At 48.1% G+C, this 18,800-nt stretch overlaps 1 protein-coding gene across 1 annotated transcript in view; it reads right to left on the reverse strand.

Moving 5' to 3' along the window:
• SLC22A2 (solute carrier family 22 member 2) overlaps window positions 1-18,800 on the reverse strand; it is a 35,106-nt gene that overhangs the window by 15,210 nt on the left and 1,096 nt on the right. The window contains exons 2-9 of the mRNA XM_081295318.1: window positions 17,750-17,853; window positions 12,331-12,485; window positions 10,221-10,389; window positions 6,477-6,591; window positions 4,287-4,393; window positions 2,879-3,093; window positions 814-922; window positions 42-154 (exon numbers count right to left, since the gene is read on the reverse strand). Of these exons, the coding sequence (XP_081151444.1) occupies window positions 42-154; window positions 814-922; window positions 2,879-3,093; window positions 4,287-4,393; window positions 6,477-6,591; window positions 10,221-10,389; window positions 12,331-12,485; window positions 17,750-17,853 (1,087 nt within the window). The remainder of the gene's footprint in view (window positions 1-41; window positions 155-813; window positions 923-2,878; window positions 3,094-4,286; window positions 4,394-6,476; window positions 6,592-10,220; window positions 10,390-12,330; window positions 12,486-17,749; window positions 17,854-18,800) is intronic.

The following is an 18,800-nucleotide window of genomic DNA, read 5'->3' on the forward strand; positions in this document are numbered from 1 at the left end:
AGAGATGGGGTTGGGTTCAGCCCTCTATGGGGATTTCTTACCAAACACCACCAGCGGGAGCTCGAGCCAGACCTCAGTGAGGCGGTAGACCAGGAATGGCGTGAAGATGCCACCAATGTCACACATGGAGGAGCAGACCATGATGCCCAGGTTCCTGAAGTGCAGGAAGCTGATTTACCACGGGAGGGCAGGGATCTCCCACATGCCCTGCAGACCCTCCTTCCCCAAAGCATTGAATGTCCAGACCTGAGAAGTATGGCCATGTTCTTCCCTCCCTCCCCCTCGTCCTTTCTCCCCCGCCTTCTTCTATCGAGGTACCGGGGATTGAACCTACTAGGCCAGTGCTCCACTCTTGAGCTATATCTGCAGTCCTCAAAAATTTTATTTTGCGACAGGGTCTCTCGCTAAGTTGCCCAGGCTGGCCTTGAACCTGCCATCCTCCTGCCTCAGCTTCCCACATCACTGGGATGATGGGCATGCACCACCCCGTCTCGCAGTTGCCTTCGTAACCCATCCTGCTCACCAACTTCTGGGCTGGAGGAGCAGCTTGACCTTGCCCTTCCATCACCCTCCTCCCTGCCCTAACTCCTCCGGCCACCTGGTCCTCCCTCTCTTGCAAGCCCTGCCTACTGTTCTCACCACAGCCTCTGGATGCTGCCTGCCACCTGCCCGTAAGTGTGAAGGGTGAATGGCTGGCCCAGCTGCTGCCTCTCTGTGCCCACCTTCCCTACACCATGCTTTCAAAAGCAGAGTGTCCCTGCTGTGCCCAGGCTGTTCTAGCCAGAAAACAGGGCTCACTGCCGTCCCGCTCACCTAATGAATGTGGGGTACAGCTCAGCGTTGACCAGGCACACCATCTCATAGGCCATGGTGATCCCCATCCTGCCCAGACACGCGACGGCGACCCTCAGCCCCTGCAGATCTGTGGGGACAATGCACCACTCACACACTGCACATGGGCCCTCAGCCCCAGAGGGCTCCAGAGCGGGTTTGTGTGGAGACATTCCAGGTTCAGAAGGGGACGGGGATCAGGGGTGGTTCATAGAATCAAGGCTGTGGCAGCAGCTCTCCAGGTCTGTGTTGACCTCACATGTGATTCTAAGATTCTTTTAAAAACTGTTTTTCTAAAGGTGGTTTTATGTTCAGAGCAAAATCAAGAGGAAAGTGAGAGATTCGCCATAACACCTCAGCCCCAAGTGAATGTGGCCTCCCCCATTATCAGAGCACCTCAAGGAGGGGAACGTTTGGTTGTGGGGAACCTGCAGTGACATGCCACTGTCACCCACAGTCCATAGTTTACATCAGGACTGGGAGTCACTCTTGGTGGTGACCATCCTGTGGGTCTGGACAATTGTCTGATGACACATATCCACTCCTGCACAGAGATTCTCTCTGCCTCCCAGAGTCCCCTGCCCTCTGCCCATCCAATACCCCTGCTCCCTGGCCACCTCTGATTTTCTATGTCTCCACATTTTGCCTCCAAGACTCTGACCGCTAGACCCCTGTTGTGAAGGGCAACGGTGCTCCAGCAGTTCCCAAAGCTGGGGCCACGTTACAGAGGTTACCCCAGAGAAACTAGAATGCTTGGGCATATTGTAAATAAGTGCTATTCAATGGAACAAAGCTTCACATGGCTGAAGGGATTCTGTTTCTTAGGAAAAAGTATGTCATAAGGCAAGAATCGTTTATTGATGGCACATACCCCCAGAAGTCCTGGAGCAAGACTTTGACTTGGGCCTGCTCTCCCCAAAGCCCAGGCTCCCTGCTCCGGGTCAGCTCTGAAGACATAGTGCAACGTCTCACACGGTCTCTTGTTTTGTCACCTCAGGTGTGACTGTGTGCACATCATTGCTCTTATTTCTTTATTTTTATTTTTTATTCTATTTTTATTTAAATTTTCTTCTTTTTTTTTAGTCTTACATAACATTAGGATTCAGTTTGACATAATTATAAAATCATGAAATATAATTTGCTCTAATTTGGTCCCTAGTTCTTCCCCTTTCCCTCCCTCCCTCATTCCCTTCCCCTCTACTCAACTCATCTTTCTGATACTTACTTTTTCAAAATATTTTTAGTTGTAGGTGAACACAATGCCTTTATTTTATTTATTTTTATGTGGTGCTGAGGCTTGAACTCTGTGCCTCACACATGCTAGACAAGCACTCTACTGCTGTGCCACAACCCCAGCTCCTCTGCTACTTACTTTTATTTTATTTTTTTTTTGAAGTAGGTTTCCTGTGGATATACATGATGATGGAGTTCATTGTGGCATATTCCTATATGTGCCTTGTACATAGGGAAGGCAGGTCAAATTCCTTTCACAGTCCTTCCCTTATCCTGTCCCTCCTCCATCCCCCTTAATCCCCTTCAGCTAATCCACTGATTTTTCTTCTATTTTGATAAAATCTTCCTTTTCCTTTCTCTCTCTCTCTCTCTCTCTCTCTCTCTCTCTCTCTCTTTACCTCCTTACTTTGGACTAGTTTTTTTCATATCAGAGAAAACATCTGGCCTTTGTTTTTTTTTGGGATTGGCTTATTTCACTCAGCATGATCATCTCCATCTATTTACTGGAAAATCTTCTTTATGGCTGAGTAATACTCCATTGTGTATATATAACTACATTTTCTTTACCCATTCATCTGTTGAAGGACACCTAGGTTGGCTCCATGGATTGATTGCTGTGAATTGTGCTGCTATAAACACTGCACATCACTCTTAAGAGCAGGTTAGCCATATGGGTTTGCTCAGAAAGGTTCTGAGTATTCCCTTTGTCTTTCCAAATAGATGTGAGATAAAGTACATGGACTTCCTATCACAGGGTTTTGACCCTCCCTCTTAAGGCCTTGGGGACAAGCCCCCAGGTTGTCCTGAAACTTACCCTCAGGGATAAAAATGGAAGCTAGACAGGCCACCCCTGCCACCATGTTTGACACAGCCCAAGGATATCGGCGACCGATGCGGTCAATGGTGAGGATGATGATGAAGGCCGCTGGGAATTCAACAAGAGCAGAGTAGAAGAAATCCAGGTAGACATTGTCCCCTGCGAGGCCCATGTGCATGATAAGGCCCTGGTAGAGAACAGAGCTCGTGAACCTGGGCAGAGGGGAGAGCCAGAGTCAAATGGAGCACCACACACACCCCAGAAAGGAGAGGCTTCTGCAAGAACCGGAGTGGATGGCAGGGGGCCTTTCCCTCCATCCCATCTCTCCGACACCAGTGGGCCTGCCTCAGTGCTGGCTGTGACCAGGGGACAAGGAAAAGGGAAGCATTAGGATGGCCCCTGTGAGCACCAAGGATGTCTTAGCCGAGCAATTTACTAGCAAAACTGTCTGGGGTCATTAGTGGTTGTGGATCCGTCCTCTTTGTGGTCCTTGAAAGCAGTTGGGACCAAGAGGAGTGACTACTTAATTCAAGCCTCAAGAAACAGAAGACCAAAGGAGTACCCCTCCCGGCCCCAGGATTTCTCTTCTGGCCTAAGGGTTCTAGTTTTGTTGACTTGAAACAGCCATCTCATGTAATGGAAAACACAGGGGGCATGGGGGGATGAAAGGTCAGAAAGGGAAGGAAGGCGGAGGAGGCCAGCTCTCCAAGCCGCCTTTCCTGTGCAGTGTTGTGGCAAGCTTTGCCTTTGTCACTGCTGATGAGTCTGCAGGGGCTGCTGCAGGTCTCCATGCTCTGAGCACCTTTCTAATAATAAAGGCCCGGCTCGCAGCCCTAAGCAGCCCGTGGGTGGCCAACAGGGCCTCGTCCGAGTAAGGGGACCATGGAACCCCTGGATTATTCTTGTTCATAAGTTCATTCATTTTTTTTTTTCTCTAGGAGCAAAAAGAAAAAAAGAAATGTCTCTTTGCTTGCCAGCCCTGACTCCTGCAGAAGTCCACACCCCTCTGCAGTTCTCTTACACCAGCTGGGCTCAGGTTGGCAAGTGTTAGAATCACCTGGAGAATTTAAGAACCCTTGGCTACTGGGCACTACCCCAGACCATTTAAACAAGTTTCTAAAGACGAGGGTCTGCAGTGGCATCTCATAACTCCCCGAAGATGCTAATGAGCGGCCAAGGTCGAGGCCGGGCAGACCTTGCTAAGCCCTGGAAGCCCACGTCAGCTTTGGTGAGAACAGTGTTATCAGGGAAACCTCTCCATGAGCCACACGTCCCTGCCCCCTTCAGTGCCAACACCGGATGAGGTCATGTTTTGCAGGTGTTCTTGTTCCCGCCCCAGTTGTGACTGTGATTCAATGCATTTAGGGGAATTTTAAAGCAAAAACAACAAAGAAAAATGTCTTACCAGTTGTACATTAAGATCAAAGTATGCTTTCTTATCTGAGGGGTTCTGACCAAGTCAAGAAAGGAGGGATTCAGCTTCTCGCCCACTTCCTCCTCGGCTCTCAGGCTCTAAGTAAATGAACAATAAAATTGGCTTCCTCTGTTTAATGACTGGGTCCCTGTCCCAGGAAGAAGTAACCATAATACCCACACTGCCTGTGTCCACCATGTGCCCAGTCCTACTCTAAGAACTTCTTATTTTGATGTAGTCTTTATAAAGACCCTGAAGTTAGGGCCTATTTTCCACCCATTTTATGGAAGAGGAATACATAAGGAATACGGAGAAGTTAGGCAAATCATGGTGCATGTTTAAAGTGACATCATTTGTAAGGCATCCTGGGGTATTGCCAAGGCCCAGGTCCATGACCCTCAGGGCTGAGGGTGAAGCAACTGGTCACCCATCTGGACCCCTCTGGGCCTGTTAGGCAGGAGGTTCAAGTCTCTCTGGGACCTTGACATTCAGACCAGCATCAGCACTGGCTGGAGTTTCTTAGAAATAAAAGATCTAGACTATGGAACCAGCCGACATGTCCATCAACTGACAAGTGGACACAGACGGTGTGGTCTATACACAATGGAGGGTTATTCAGCCAAAAAGAAAAATGAAATTATGTCATTTGCAGAAAAGTGGATGGAATTTGAGAACACAATGTTAAACAAAATCAGCCAAACTTAGAAGGTTGAGGGTCCTACGAGGGAAGCTAGAGAGGAGAAGGTAGAAGAAAGATGTGTGTGGGGGAGGGTCTTATGAAAATTGAAGGGTGATCAGTGGAGTAGAAGAAAGCAATAAGGGAGAGGAAGAAGGGAAGGGAAAAACGAAATATGGGGAATGATATGGGCCAAATTATATTGTTCCATTGTGTGCATGCATGAACATGTGACAACGAACCCTACCACTATGTACGACTGTAATGCACCATTAAAAATATGGAACAAAAGTAATAAAGTAACAAGAGATGGATGGGGATGTGCATTTTCACAAGGTCCCCAGGTGACTGCACACAGGGTGCAGTTAGTACACGACAAGTTCGACTCTGGAAGAATGCAGTCACTAGGTGGCGGAGCAGGGACTCTCCATTCCACTGCCTCCTTCCCAAAAGGGATGCGGACAGCCTGTGAGAGAAGAGAGCATGAGCAAGACTGGCGGTTACCAGATGGTCGCCATGGTCTGCATGCCATCTCTGGTGGGACAGTGATCCCCCTGTGACTGACACCCAGGTCAGTCACTAAAAGAATCTAAAACCTAAGAGTTAGTGCCACCTGGTCATTAGTGGAAAGGAAGATGCATTTCCACCACCCAGGTACAGGGACGAAGAGAAGGAAAAAGTTGTCTGCACCTGCAAGTCCTCGCCCTAGACTTTGTGTAAGTCTGAGCTCCTTCCAGGTGGCCTATCCAGATCCTCATCCAGAGGGATTCACTCTTGTGTCAACATCATTTCCTAATGCACTTCATTTTCTTTCCTCTAGTCCCTGTCAGATGAAAAGGTTTGAGTCCAAAGTGATGAGACCTATTGATGGCCAAGGGCACCTCCCTAAAAAGGCGTGGCCCCGGTGGACTGTCCCAGCTCTGGGGACAACCTGTGGACAGCAAACACGGTGAGCTGGCTACTAGTTGGGAACCAATGGATTATTCTTGCACTTTAGAGTTGTTTTTTCCCCCTCCAGGTACCAAAGAAAAGGTAAAGGGCCTTTCCTTGCCAGCCCTGAAACAGAACAAATGGATTCCTTGGTAACTGGATTCTGTTTAAGAAGACAAGGGTTTGCTTCAAATGTTTGGAAACAATTTGTATCCAAGATATTTTTTGTGCTCAAAGGACTGCTTTATGGACCCAGGAATCTGCCTGGGGATGCTGGGTGTGCGCTTGAGCAGGATAGTGGCCAGCAACGCTGTGAGTTGCACAAGGTAGAAGCTCCTTGGTTGATTTTTGTATGATTTCTCATTCCTTGTGAATTTGCTCGGATCTGTCTCAAGTGTTCTCCCTGGATGCTCTCCTCTCATGCATGAAATATTCTATTGCATTTCCTGTAAGCAGGCCCAAGTGCATGCCGGTGGACCCCTCCAAGGCTCCTCATTTCCATTGCTAATGGGCCCAGTTTCTCAAACCCTCCCTTTTCACTTCCCCCTGATTGGACAACTAAGACCCTGACTTACCTGGATAGAGGCTGGCATTGATTTTCCATTTTTCTTTGCAATGTACTTAATGATCCTCATGGCTTTGGCGTTCTTGTTCTGGGAGATCAGCCACCTTGGAGACTCAGGTATACACCTAGAGTACAATGTCAGTGGAGGGGAGACCTTAGCTGGCCGGCCCCCAACTGCATAGTGGGGTATCTGGGAGGATCTTACCGGCAGGTTTCAGCTGGATCTAGAAAGGAGATAAAGACCTGCAGCAGGTGTTTGATTCTCTCCTTCCTCAAGAGCCGACTTGTAATCAGTCTTCACTAGGGGCCTTCAGGCTGCCGCTTCAGGTGTCCCCAAGCTTTTTGTAAAAGTCTGAGAACTGTCAGAAGGGTCCAAGAGTGGAGAGTGGAAGTATGCAAAGCCTCCTGGGGAAAGCAAGTGTGAGTGTGTGTGTGTGTGCGAGTGTGTGTGTGTGTGTGTGTGAGAGTGTGTGTGTGTGTGAGTGTGAGTGTGTGTGTGTTTGTGATGTTTGTGATGTGTCTTATATAAATAATACATCATTCCAGATGTGTGTGTGTGTGAGTGTGTGTGTGAGTGTGAGTGTGTGTGTAAGTATGAGTGTGTGTGTATTTGTGATGTGGCTTATATAAATAATACATCATTCCAGATGTGTGTGTGTGTGTGAGTGTGTGAGTGTGTGTGGGAGTATGTGTGATGTGACCTATATAAATAATACATCATTCCAGATGTGTGTGAGTGTGTAAGTATGTGTGTGAGTGTGTGTGTGAGTGTGTGTTTGTGTGCAGGATGTGTCCTACATAAGTAATACATCATTCCAGCAGCTGATTCCCCCAGGGACAGGGGGAGTGTCTGAGGTCAGGGCTCTTCTCCCAGTGCGCATGGCACAAGGGTAGCCCCGGCTGGGATGGCTGCTCAGTGCTCTGAGGGGCAGGCTCCACGGGACCTGGGACGGATGTTTTTGTGGCAGTGCCACTGGAGGAGGAGGAGCCAGGGCACCTCTTTTTGGCTGGAGGCTCAGGGTCAGGAGCAGGAGTGTGGCATACTCAGCCTCAGAACCCACAATTCACACTATGACACTGCAGGGCTGTTTTTCTAGATGCCACCTGGTGCTCATGAGCAGCTCCAGATCTCACCCTTAAGGAAGCCCAGGATCAGCTTGGCCAGCTGTTGCGTGAACTGGGGAACCAGGAGGTAGGGAATCCCAGAGTGTAGGAACCCCAACAGCCTTCCAGGTGGAAGTTCTGGTAGAGTTAACCCCGATAGTTAGAGACCTGCCAGATAGAGCAGAAATTAAAGCAATATTTTGGGAAATTAGGACCACTGAGAAAATATCATAGGAGGGGGAATCCTGGCTTAATCCAAATTCTCCTGAACATGAACTTTGGATCAATTCTATAGTAAAGTGGCTTGTTTGATGATAAAACAGGGTTATTCATGTTCAGACAAAGACTGGACAGTCATGCACAGGGCCTTACCGTGGGAATCTGATGTGGGACAGGAGACTGACCACAGGGCTCCTGAGTTACCTGACCTCAGAGCTGACTGCAGGTCGGGCCAGCCAAGTAATGCACCAGCCAGTCACCTGTTGACACCGGCAGCAGCAAGGAGCAAGGTCACAGAGCTGCAGGCTTGGCTTCCCAAGTCGGGAGGAAGCCCCACCAGGCCTCGGCAGTGGCCAGGGGAGGCGGGGGTGGGGGGTGGATACTGTGGCCAGGTCCCTGTGAAGGTGCTGCCTTGCTCTTCCTTGGTCTGACTCCTCTCTCTTTGCCTGGCTGCCAAAACTTGGTGCTTTCTCGGGTTCTGGCCCAATCCCCTTCCTCTCACAACTCTCTTCATTTCCTGAGTGACCTCATCTGTGCCGTTAGCAATGAAAAGATACTTGAATTTTACTCAGACTCAGATGGTTACATTTCCCTGGCCCCTGGGCATCTGCATGTGACGTCCTTTACCACCTCAGATTTGGCATGTCCAAAGCTCAACCCATTCCCTCCCACCTGTGCCTCCTTCCGGTCGGTCCTCATCCCTTTGAGTGACTCCCACCAACACGCAGGTGCCAGCCTACACTGGGGCGTCCACTGCACACCTCCTGTCTCTAGACTGCCACATGCCGTCTGCCCCAAGCTCCGCCTTTGTCACCTTGTTAGAACTGGCTCTATGTGTTTTCCTCTCCCTACCTCCCCTGACTCCACCCAGGCCCTCTCTTGCAGATTGTTGCCCTGGCCTCTAGACGACCTCCTGCTTCCATTCTTCCCCATGAGACCTGTTTTCTCTGCATCCTGAACGATCTTTCCAAAATGCAGCCCCACCATGGAGTTTGTAGACTTGTAAATAAGTTCAGCTTAATGCTATTGGTGCACATGGCAAGATGTGCCTCCAAGGAGGCCGAAGCTGGGCAAGAAGTGGGCCTTCCTGCTAACGCATTAGGTGTCCATTCTTGGGGCTGCGGAGGGGGTTTCTAAGCAATGCAGTGACATGAAGATGGATTTTTAAGTTGCTGTTTGAAAAAGGATCAGAGGACAGTAAAACCAATGTCAAGAAGAACAGCTGGGAAAGTGTCCAGGCAAGAAATGAGACTTCCTAGTGGAATAGGAAAATAAGGGTGGATTCAGAGCTACAACCAGGGTAGAAATGAACCCAGGGAGACCAGGGACAGAGGGAGATAGGATCGTTCTCTGAGTGTGATGGACTATAGGTCCCCGGGAATTGATATGTTGAGGTCCTGGCTCCCAATGTGTAACCTGAGGTGGGCCTTTGGGAAGTAACTGGGATCAGATGAGGCTTTGAGGGTGGGCCCCTTTATGATGGGGTTTGTGTCCTTGTGACAAGAGAGAGAACAGAGCTCTGTGGCTCACTGTCCACCATGGGTGGACACAAGGTGAAAGCAGCTGTCGGCAGCCAGCCTGAGTGAGCCCCAGGCGCCTAGCACCCGGATCCTGGACTTCCAGCCCACCAACTGTGAGAAATGAGTGTGCTTTTGAAGTCCTCCATCTGCAGTATTTTGCTGTGGCCTCTTGAGCTGACTGTGACACAGGTTTTACTGGCTCTTGGATGAGAAACAGGCTCCCTGGGAAGGTTGAGATGCGCGTTTCTTAGGCAACTATGGGAGACACCAGGATACATCCAGGAGGAACCAAGAAGGTGGGCTGTGCCCGAGAGGGAGAGTGGGTCTGATAATCAGCATTTTCCCTGCCTAACTTTAGGTCACTTCACATTAGGGGTTTCTAATAACCTCTGTCATTTTCCATGTGTTTCCCATTGGCAAGGGGGACACACACATCTTACTTGCCTTGGTAACTCTGATTGATGGGTATGGTCTGTCCGGAGTTCCTTGTTGGCCTTATTTGGGATAAAACTGCTGTGATGGGTTGGGGATGTCTGTCTTGGGCATGGGTATGAGGAGGTATTGTGACTAGTGCCCAGCTCTGCTTTCTCCATCCTAAGATTTCCAGTGAGGAGGAACAGAATATCAACAGTAATATGATTGATTCCTTCACAGGGTCTGCAGTCCAAATTGTGCCACGGCTGTGAAAGCCAAGTTAAATGCCAAATAAATAAAGGAAATGTAAGATCTAGGTCACAAAACTGTGATATCGATTTCCAGTGGAAGAATGTCTGATTTTTATCTCTGAAATGTGGACCTGGGCTTCCTGTGTGATAGGCCTGGAGGGTGAAAGAAACCTTGGAATTCAGAAGCCAGGTTAACAAAATAAATTATTTCAACCCATCTCCTTTTTTTGTTCCAAACAGACTTACCAGTAATAGAGCAGGAAGCAGAAGTTGGGCAGAGTCACCACGAACTGCAGCCACCTCCAGTGAGGAAGGGCGTACGCCACCCCTGCTAGCGCCAGGAGCCCCACGGTGAAGGACACTTGGTAAAAAATCCCCACTGTTCTCCGATAGCTGAGCCCGACAAATTCTGTAACTGCAGAGAGAACCCCATGGTCAACGAGATGCAGTGCATCAGGGCTGTCAGTACAGTGAGATGTGCAACTCAAAAGAAAGGAAAATGCCATCCCCCCATTCTAGAATTTTCCATGCAGCCCTCTTTTACATGGTTCCTGTGGTTTATTTCCTTATGATTGCTATTGTATTAATTAATAGAAAATTTGTAACTCAACATCTTTAGATAAAATTAAGACCTACCAATATGAGCAAAAATGCTTGATTTATAGAATGATTTCAAGGACAAATGCAATTGTATTTCAGACAAATGCAAAATTTTGATCTAGAATAAGAAGGTGGTGATAAATGATCTGAATAAGTGGATCAGAAGTTGACTTTGGGCTGTAGAAGATTTTTGGTACATGAACACCTGAACGTAACTGGTTTTCTCCAGGGTTAAGCACTTTCTTGGCAGCCCTGCTTCTTAGCATAAGTGACTTGGAAACCCAGCAGTGGGCTGGAGTCAGCCAGTGCTAACATGTAAGAAATTATTTTTCAATTTTCAGGAAGTTTGCAAACTGGTCATTTAGTCTTGTCATCTTGAAATCAGCCCCATGGAAGGTTTATACTTTGGAACTTGGAAAGCGCCACACACCAGAGCTTCTTGTTCTCCGAGAGCAAACTCACCAGCACCTGGCTCCTGCATATGGTGGCACAGTGGCCTTATCTTCCCAGGACTACATCAGGCAGACCAGTGAGGTCCTGGGCTTGGGGTCAGGGAGGGCTGGTTTATATGGTTTTAGTCGAACTCAAGTTCTGGATGTCCCACAAGCCACATTTTTGCTTTATATGTTTGACAAATATGTCAAAGATTTCAACCATTTATAAACCAAACAGAAAAGCCCCTAAATATTCCTACAAATTATGGCAAATTATCCAAACTATTTAAAAAAAAAACGTTCAACAAAGTGATGCTTGAGGGTGTCAATAAAGTGGTTGGGGGAATAGATGAGTTTGGGGGAAGATGGGCAGGGAGAGGTGGAGTAACAGAGTGTACATCAAGGGCATTGAGAGGGACTGGAGAAGAAATCAATGGGAGGAGGTTAAGAGTAACTTTTGCTGAAATTTACATTTGCACAAATTCTACATATTGTGTGTTCTAGAAACCAAGTCACTGGTCGAATAACTGCATATGTTAACTGACCAAACATTCATTAGATGCCTGCCTTGGCAGGATAGCATTAAAAACCATCTCTTACTCTTATTCCCCAAATTTTCTTTACTCAATAAAGCTGTGCAAGCAGAGATATTCTAGTTCTCTTGAGTATAATGAGAGCTTTATTATTATTATTTTAACTTTGAATAGATGCTATTTAAATGTAGCCAAAGGAAAAGTAACCATGAGGCTAATTTCAAAGATCTAATTGTGGTTGTGATTTTCTTACTATTGCTATAAAGATGTCCCATTATTAGAATTTAAGTATACCCTAAAGCCCCATGAACCTTAACCTGAACTCTGGCTACTAATGAATGGGATGTAAATTATATTGCTGAATCTACAAATGGCCTCTTGAGTAACTTAGGTCCACTCCAGTACTTTTATTCTCAGTTTCCTTGTATATGAATTGAGGATAATTCTGGCTAACTCAAATGGAAGTCTGTAAAGTAATAAAGTGCTTTATACGTCAAAAGCACCCATCATCTTTGCCTGGCAGGCTAGGTTTTCTCTCTGCACAACACTCCAGGGCACAGAAATAAAAAATTCCAAGAGTCACCCAGGAATCTGGGTGGCATGACATTTTCTCTTGCTTCTACCTTGTTTTCTTTTCACAGGGGGATGCAGAGTTCACTGAAGGGGTCAAAACATTCTTTTGATACAGAATGAAAGTCTCTCAACATGGTCTTGAAGCTGGGTCCAGGTCCCACCTGGCCCTCCCCACCACACTTTGGAACAGAGGCCCTGTGTGCCACAGATTCTTACTCAGGATGTAGCCTATTAACCAGCCTGCTTTGCTGACCAGTCCTTGGATCAGGCGAAACAGCAACATCCACGTGTAGGTTGGGGCGATGGCCATGAGGACCCCAGAGAGAGCGTTGATGAGGATAGTGGCGAGGAGGCAGAATTTACGGCCAAATCTGCAGGGAGGAAAACAGAGGGAATTGGATTGAATCTGATTCACGGAAGTTGTAGAAGACTCATGAAAGTCATGGAAATCTAACCAGAATCAGAGGCTAAGTCTAAATGACAGAGTCATGAAGAGGATCCCTGATTTCAGCTCTGGTCGGGACGTTTTGCCAGCGAGACTTTGTATAAAATTGAAGCACAATGAGCCCCGTTCACCCCAGGGCTCTTCAGAGTGACACTGTGGTGGGGATGTTGGGACAGTGTTCCTTCTTCAGGCCACCCAGTGCTGAATGCCTACAGGGCCAGCCAGGCTGATCATCATCCTGTGAGCGGGGCCTTTACCCTAACAGTCTCTGCCAGCTGCCCACCCAAGAACGTTTTGCTTTGGAAAAAAACAAACTCCAATATGCAGGACACACCCTCACCCATGTTCAGCTGTGCCTTTGGGTTTTGTGGTCTTTGCATGTCTCCATGGAAACGGTCAGTGGTCCCCCCAGGTTCCCGAGGGCTTCTGTGGAGCACCCTGGTGGGGTGGCTTCACTTTATTTGAGGGACTCGGGTTTCACCAGCTTCGGGACTTGGAGAGGCAAACCCGGCGAGTGGGTGTAATCACAGCCTCACCTCTCACTGCGCTGTTGGGCTTGATTTCTCCGTCTGACAGCTGAAGAGGGTGAAGGGAGACATGGTAGATGCCCCGGCCTTTCCCCCTGCTGTTTGCAAGGATGGCAGCCTGGTGTGAATGTGGTTCATCCCCCAGGGATTCAGGTCTTCTGAGTGGCCACGAGGAGGTCAGTGAACCGCTAAGCAGCGGAGCCTGCCAGGAGGTGCTGAGGTCACTGGAGGCACTGCCCGTGGAGGAATTAAGGTGATCCTCAGGGAAGCCTGAGTTAGTCTCCTGAGAGTGTCACTGTGTAAGAGTGACCCACTTCCTGAACCACCCTCCTGGCTCTCTGTCTTGTGAAGTGATCGCTCCCTCTGATGCACATTCCTGCCCTCCCGATGCTCTGCACCCTGACGTCCTCACCAGAGCTCCCTGTTGCTGGTGCTGTCTCCGCGAACTGCCAGAATTGTAAGCTAACTGTGTCTCCTTTCTTTATAACATTCCTCAGCCTCAGGTGTTACACTATATAACAAATAATGGGCTGATAGAGATGGTCTGAGAGTTGACTTGGGGCCCAGTGACACTCTCATCATGTCCTCTTGGTTGTGTTCTAAAAGACACTCTAATTCAATGTTGGTGGGTTTTAAAATTGTTTCCTAGAAGACAATGTTATCTGTAATCCACTTCCATCTTCCTGGGTGTTCTTTTGTCATTAGGATTGCACGTGCTAACGGTGGCAGAGATTCCTTTCTGTAATTGCTGCTCTATTAATGGGCAACTATGCTCCAGTGACTGTTTCAAATAATAATCCACAACATCTTGAATAAATATTTGAGAATGTTAATGCTTTAACTCTGAAGTTTAATGTTCAAGCAGTCTCATTGGTAATCACCGTAAACTCCTGAACTTCTTAAACTCTGTTTGACCGTGTCCTTTTCGGGCTCTCCAGCAGTGGCTTTCCACTGTCAATCTATAACCCCGTGGCCTTTAATTCAAAGCCTTCCAAAGTCATGGCTCAGTTAATCCTTCGCCTTTCTTCCCACATTCTCCTACCTCACAGCCTTCCCTTCACCCTCAAGTTTATCATCTGTAGACACCTGCTCGGGTGGCATTCCTTAGCTCCTTCAGGTGCAAAATTAAACACCTCAGCGAGGCTTCTGTGAATGCACAAATACCTTAAGATAAGAGGAGAGGGAGTATTCACCACTAAGACTCAAAGCAAGAAGGCCAAATCCACGATGCAGAGAGACTTACTGGGGGATATATTCCACTAAATGCTATTTTAAAAAATAAATCATGGCCAGAAGAAATGTTGGAGTTCTGGGATAGTGGTTTGAGACTCACCCACAGATGGCATCACTTAAATGATTTTATGAAAAACCAAAAGATAAAACCAGAGAGAAGGTTAGACACAACACCGACAGCTCTGTGAGTGTCTTAGCTGCCTACCACTCAGGATTGGGTTCAGGGATATCAGCATGAGGGGACAGCGGGGACCAGCATCCCGTGGGAGCTGGTTAAAGGCGCAGCCTCTCAGGCCACCGGATCTGAACCCGAATTCTAACAAGATCCTGCTGTTATCCTAAATGAAACCTACAAATGAGGATTTCCAATAAAACTTGCACACAGTAGTTAGTTTAGAACATGCTTCGGGAGATCATGGATGCTGGGCACATTTGACAGGGACCTACTGGGACTTGGCTTCTGCTTTGATCTGGACATGCAGACAGCAGGGTGCTGATTCCCAAGAACTGATTATCAAAGTCAGAAAATTTGCAGCTAGTTGTGAAACACAGCCATTATCAAAAATTAGATGACATAAACTAACATCTAAATAAGTTAACTTAAAAACAAAACAAAACAAAACAAAACAAAAAGCCAGGCACAGTGGCACATGCCTGTAATCCCAGCCACTCAGGAGGCTGAGTCAGGAAGATCGCAAGTTCAAACCCAGCCTCAGCAATTTAGCAAGGCCCTAAGCAACACAGCAAGATCCTGTCCTAATAAAATATTAAAAAGGGGGCTAGGGATGTGCCTCAGTGGTTAAGCACCCCCGGGCTCAATCTCTGGTACCAAAAAAAAAGTAGTAAACATGCAAAACATTGCTTCCTAATTATTTTGCTGTATGTGACCATCTATGCTCACCAGGATACTGTGCCTATGTGGTGGAAATGCTATGGAACAGTGCACATTTATGGCCACCTGTGTCCAGTGACCTCACTTTGGTAGCCTGAAAAGGCCCGAACTCCCCCTCAGAGAGTCACCTGTTAAACATCGTCAAGCCTGGCTCTAAACCTGGTTCTCCTTATTGTCACTGGAGTAAAAAACCTAGAATTGAGGTGGGACTCCTTTTTCATGTGTCAGGTGATCCTCAAATCCTGCCTTAGGAGGTTATGGGTGAAGAAACAAGTTATTCAGCTTAGGAAAGGTTCATTTTCAAATTCTCTGACATATGCCTTCTTTCTTTTGCAAAGCTGAACCCTGAAAAGCCAACTTGCTGTGAGATGCGATAGTCCTTTCTTCCCTTCCTCCCTCCTCCTTTTTCCCCCCAGAATTCTTATTTACATCCTTTTCATGAATGTCTTTCTGTTTTTTTTCTAAAAGACACCCTAATCAGTTATTAAGGCATATTAATGTTTTATGTGTGTGGAAGACAATATATTTTATTTAATGTCGATTTGATCTGTAGATAAACTAGGTCTCTATGAGATTCTTGGCCCTTGAACTTATGGGTATTAAGTAAGCAAAAGATAAATGGCTTGATTTTTTCTGAAGCCTGTGGGGGTTCTTACTGCTTTGGGTCCCCCTTTGCCCTCGCACCCATGACACAGAAGGGGCAAATGCCATCAAAACTCAATAAAGCTTAGGAAGAAGAATAGAGGCGTGTATACAGCCTTTCGGGGAAAATTAGTGTGTTACCAGCTTTCCAGAGATTTCCACCCCAGGAGCAGAGCGATGAGGTCATGTAAGGAGGAGGGTGATTGACCGAATTGTGACTCACGAATGTCCCGTGGGGAGGAAGCAGGAATCTCCTCCCACTCCTCGAGTGGGATGAGAATAATTAACTCCTGTCTTCAGCCCACCGGGTGAGGATGTCACCTGTGTGTTCACATCCTTCCCTGTACGTGGGCTGTCGGTGTCTCCACCTGGCCATGCAGGAGGGAGAGGGGAGAGCGCTGAGCAGTATGGCCAGCTTCCCAGGGCAGCAAGACTGGACCCTGGGCCTCTCTCATCAATGTGTCCATCTTGGCTTAATGAGCATCTCCAAACAGCTGGTCCCCGTTCCGTGCCAACAGAAATAAAAACGAACACCCTTCCTCCTCCCCGCAGGCCTCCCCCAGCAAGCCAGGAAGACTCCCGGCGGTTATGAACCTGCTGTGATGGCTGCAGCTGCCTGCTGGCTCTCTCCTCCTCTGCATCCTCCTCTCTCCTGCTGCCAGGTCGCCCCGGGGCCCTTGTAAAGTCATTAAGCTGTCCCATGCATCTTTATCAGGCTGACAAGTTCTAATTCAGCCTGACAATAGCAGGAATCAGAGAAGGCATTCTGCTTATGTTTCATGTTGTGCTCACAGGTCGGGGCTGAATCAGAGATGGATAGGGCAATGTGGGGCAGTGAGCACAAGTGTACTCCCCACTGATTTGAGACTTACATATAGCTTTATTTTATGTGTAACTATATACGTGTAGCCTGTACTTATTCAGTATTCACCGTCTTAGTAGGTGATCCTGTTCAAAACCTTGAGTTCAGGGCACGGCACTGGAAAACACTCAGTGCACAGTCAGGATCATGGCTATTGCACCTTTGATCCTGGAGCCAAGTTGTCTAAGTGTTCATCCAGGACAAAGCAAATGATCCCACTCTTTTCCCTTTTGAGGACCCCTAAATATATCACTTTGGACATCAAGAGAGCAAAGGTGCACAATGTGAGAACCTGCAGCACAGTGAGCGTGGGATCCCGAAACGAGGGGTGAAGAAGAGGCACAGGGACAGCTGGGCCGGTGCGAGTACTGAACAGGGGGACACAGAACCCCAGAGTCCTCTGAGGACGTTTGGTGTGAGAGGCCCTTCCTCGACTCTCTCCAGCAACTGTGACATGGTGGAATTTCTGCACCTCTCCCAGTGTAGACAGACCCCACATCCCTTTCATAACATTAGCCATGTCTTAGGTCCCATGCTTTGAGCCCCATCTGGCCCCAGGGACCCAGTTCAGGAATCCCATGATCTGAGAGGCAGTGGGGAGATTGCAGACGGGCCTGGCGAGGTGGCGCTTGGTGAAGGAGACAGAGCAGGATGGGTCAGAGCTCACGGCCTGAAGGTTCGTGAAGGTGGGGGGCGATGAGGCCAAAGAATGAGCTGGCAGTTACAAAAGGGATGAAATCATTTGTTGCTCTCTCTTGTAGAGAGAGTAACTGAACTGCTGGACACCTGGCAGGAAACAGTGCTGCCTGGTGAGGACGCATCCCTCTCTGACCCCAGAGAATCTGAGAATGAAGACGTGAGTCATTACTGTCAACAGCACAGCAAAAGAAACTTAAGATTATACCAACAACCACACCAGGCAGGAGGTAGCGAGTGGCCTGGTGTTTGGGGAGAGGAAGGATTCCAGCAGCCCCGGGGAGCCCAGGGTTATCTGGACCCATGGGACCTGAGTGGCCCACAGGTGCTTCACCTACCTGTCTGCCAGGTAGCCGATACCCATGGAACCGACAAAAAACCCTACGTTCACTGCCGACTGGAACAAGTCCAGCATCCAGGAGTTGGCACACACGAGGTTAAACTGTCCAGAGGTGCGATGTGTTCCAAGCCAGGGGGAAGGAAAACAAAACCGGTTAGATCCTGAGAGACAGAGCTCAGCCATGGACCTTGCTAACCCTTCCTTGAACTGAGCTGGTGCGGCCAAGTGACAAAACCAAACTAGGTCTTGACCATGTTAACTTTCTTTACGCCACCAAAGACTGGCCCCGAATTCACGTAGCCTCCCATCTGATGGTATGTCATTTGGTTCAACCGGATCGTGCACCACATCAGCTGAAGTGGCTAACTACTCCACTTACAGATGAGTCCATTTTCCTTTAAATTTTAACACACAGGTCAATAGGTGTGTGGGCAGGATACTCAAGCAGCCAGCAGGAGACTGTGCAGTGAGCATCTCTTAACTACCCTTTTAGTAAGAGGGGGATTCAATGGGTCCTGCTAGTGGCTGTCGCATTTGCTTTTATTTGGAGGAGGAGGCAGGGTTGGGGTGAACAGGCGCTGGCCTGGACATCCTGAGACACATCTAGACTAACCCTCTGCCACTTGCCCTGGGCCTGGGTGCAGAACTTTGCTCTGGGTCTCGGTTGGTTTCCTCCTCTCTGCAGGAGGGGAGTTAGCCACACTGTGGAGTTGCAGGGTATCGAACCCTGAGTCTCTGCCCTACCTGGTACTTCTCCAGATCTTTCCAACCAGTCTTCTCTCCCCAAATACCGGTCCACCTGGGAGCTCTCCACAGTACACGCACAGCCTTCTCCAGCTGAGCTAGACAACTGGCTCTGTCTGTACTTTCAAGATAATTTCACTTTCCCATTCTGCTCTGCCTCCATGTTTTCTCTTGCTGGAACCAGGCTTCACAATTAGATTTTGCTGTGATCACTTGGACACTTTGAGCAAATTAGAAAAAAAAAAGCCACCAAAAGAAAAGCTCATCTCCTCACACACTAAATCATGGTTTAGTTGGGCACCACC

Source organism: Spermophilus citellus, assembly GCF_964194105.1.
Source record: "Spermophilus citellus genome assembly, chromosome: 5".
In the NCBI taxonomy this organism is placed as follows: Eukaryota; Metazoa; Chordata; class Mammalia; order Rodentia; family Sciuridae; genus Spermophilus; species Spermophilus citellus.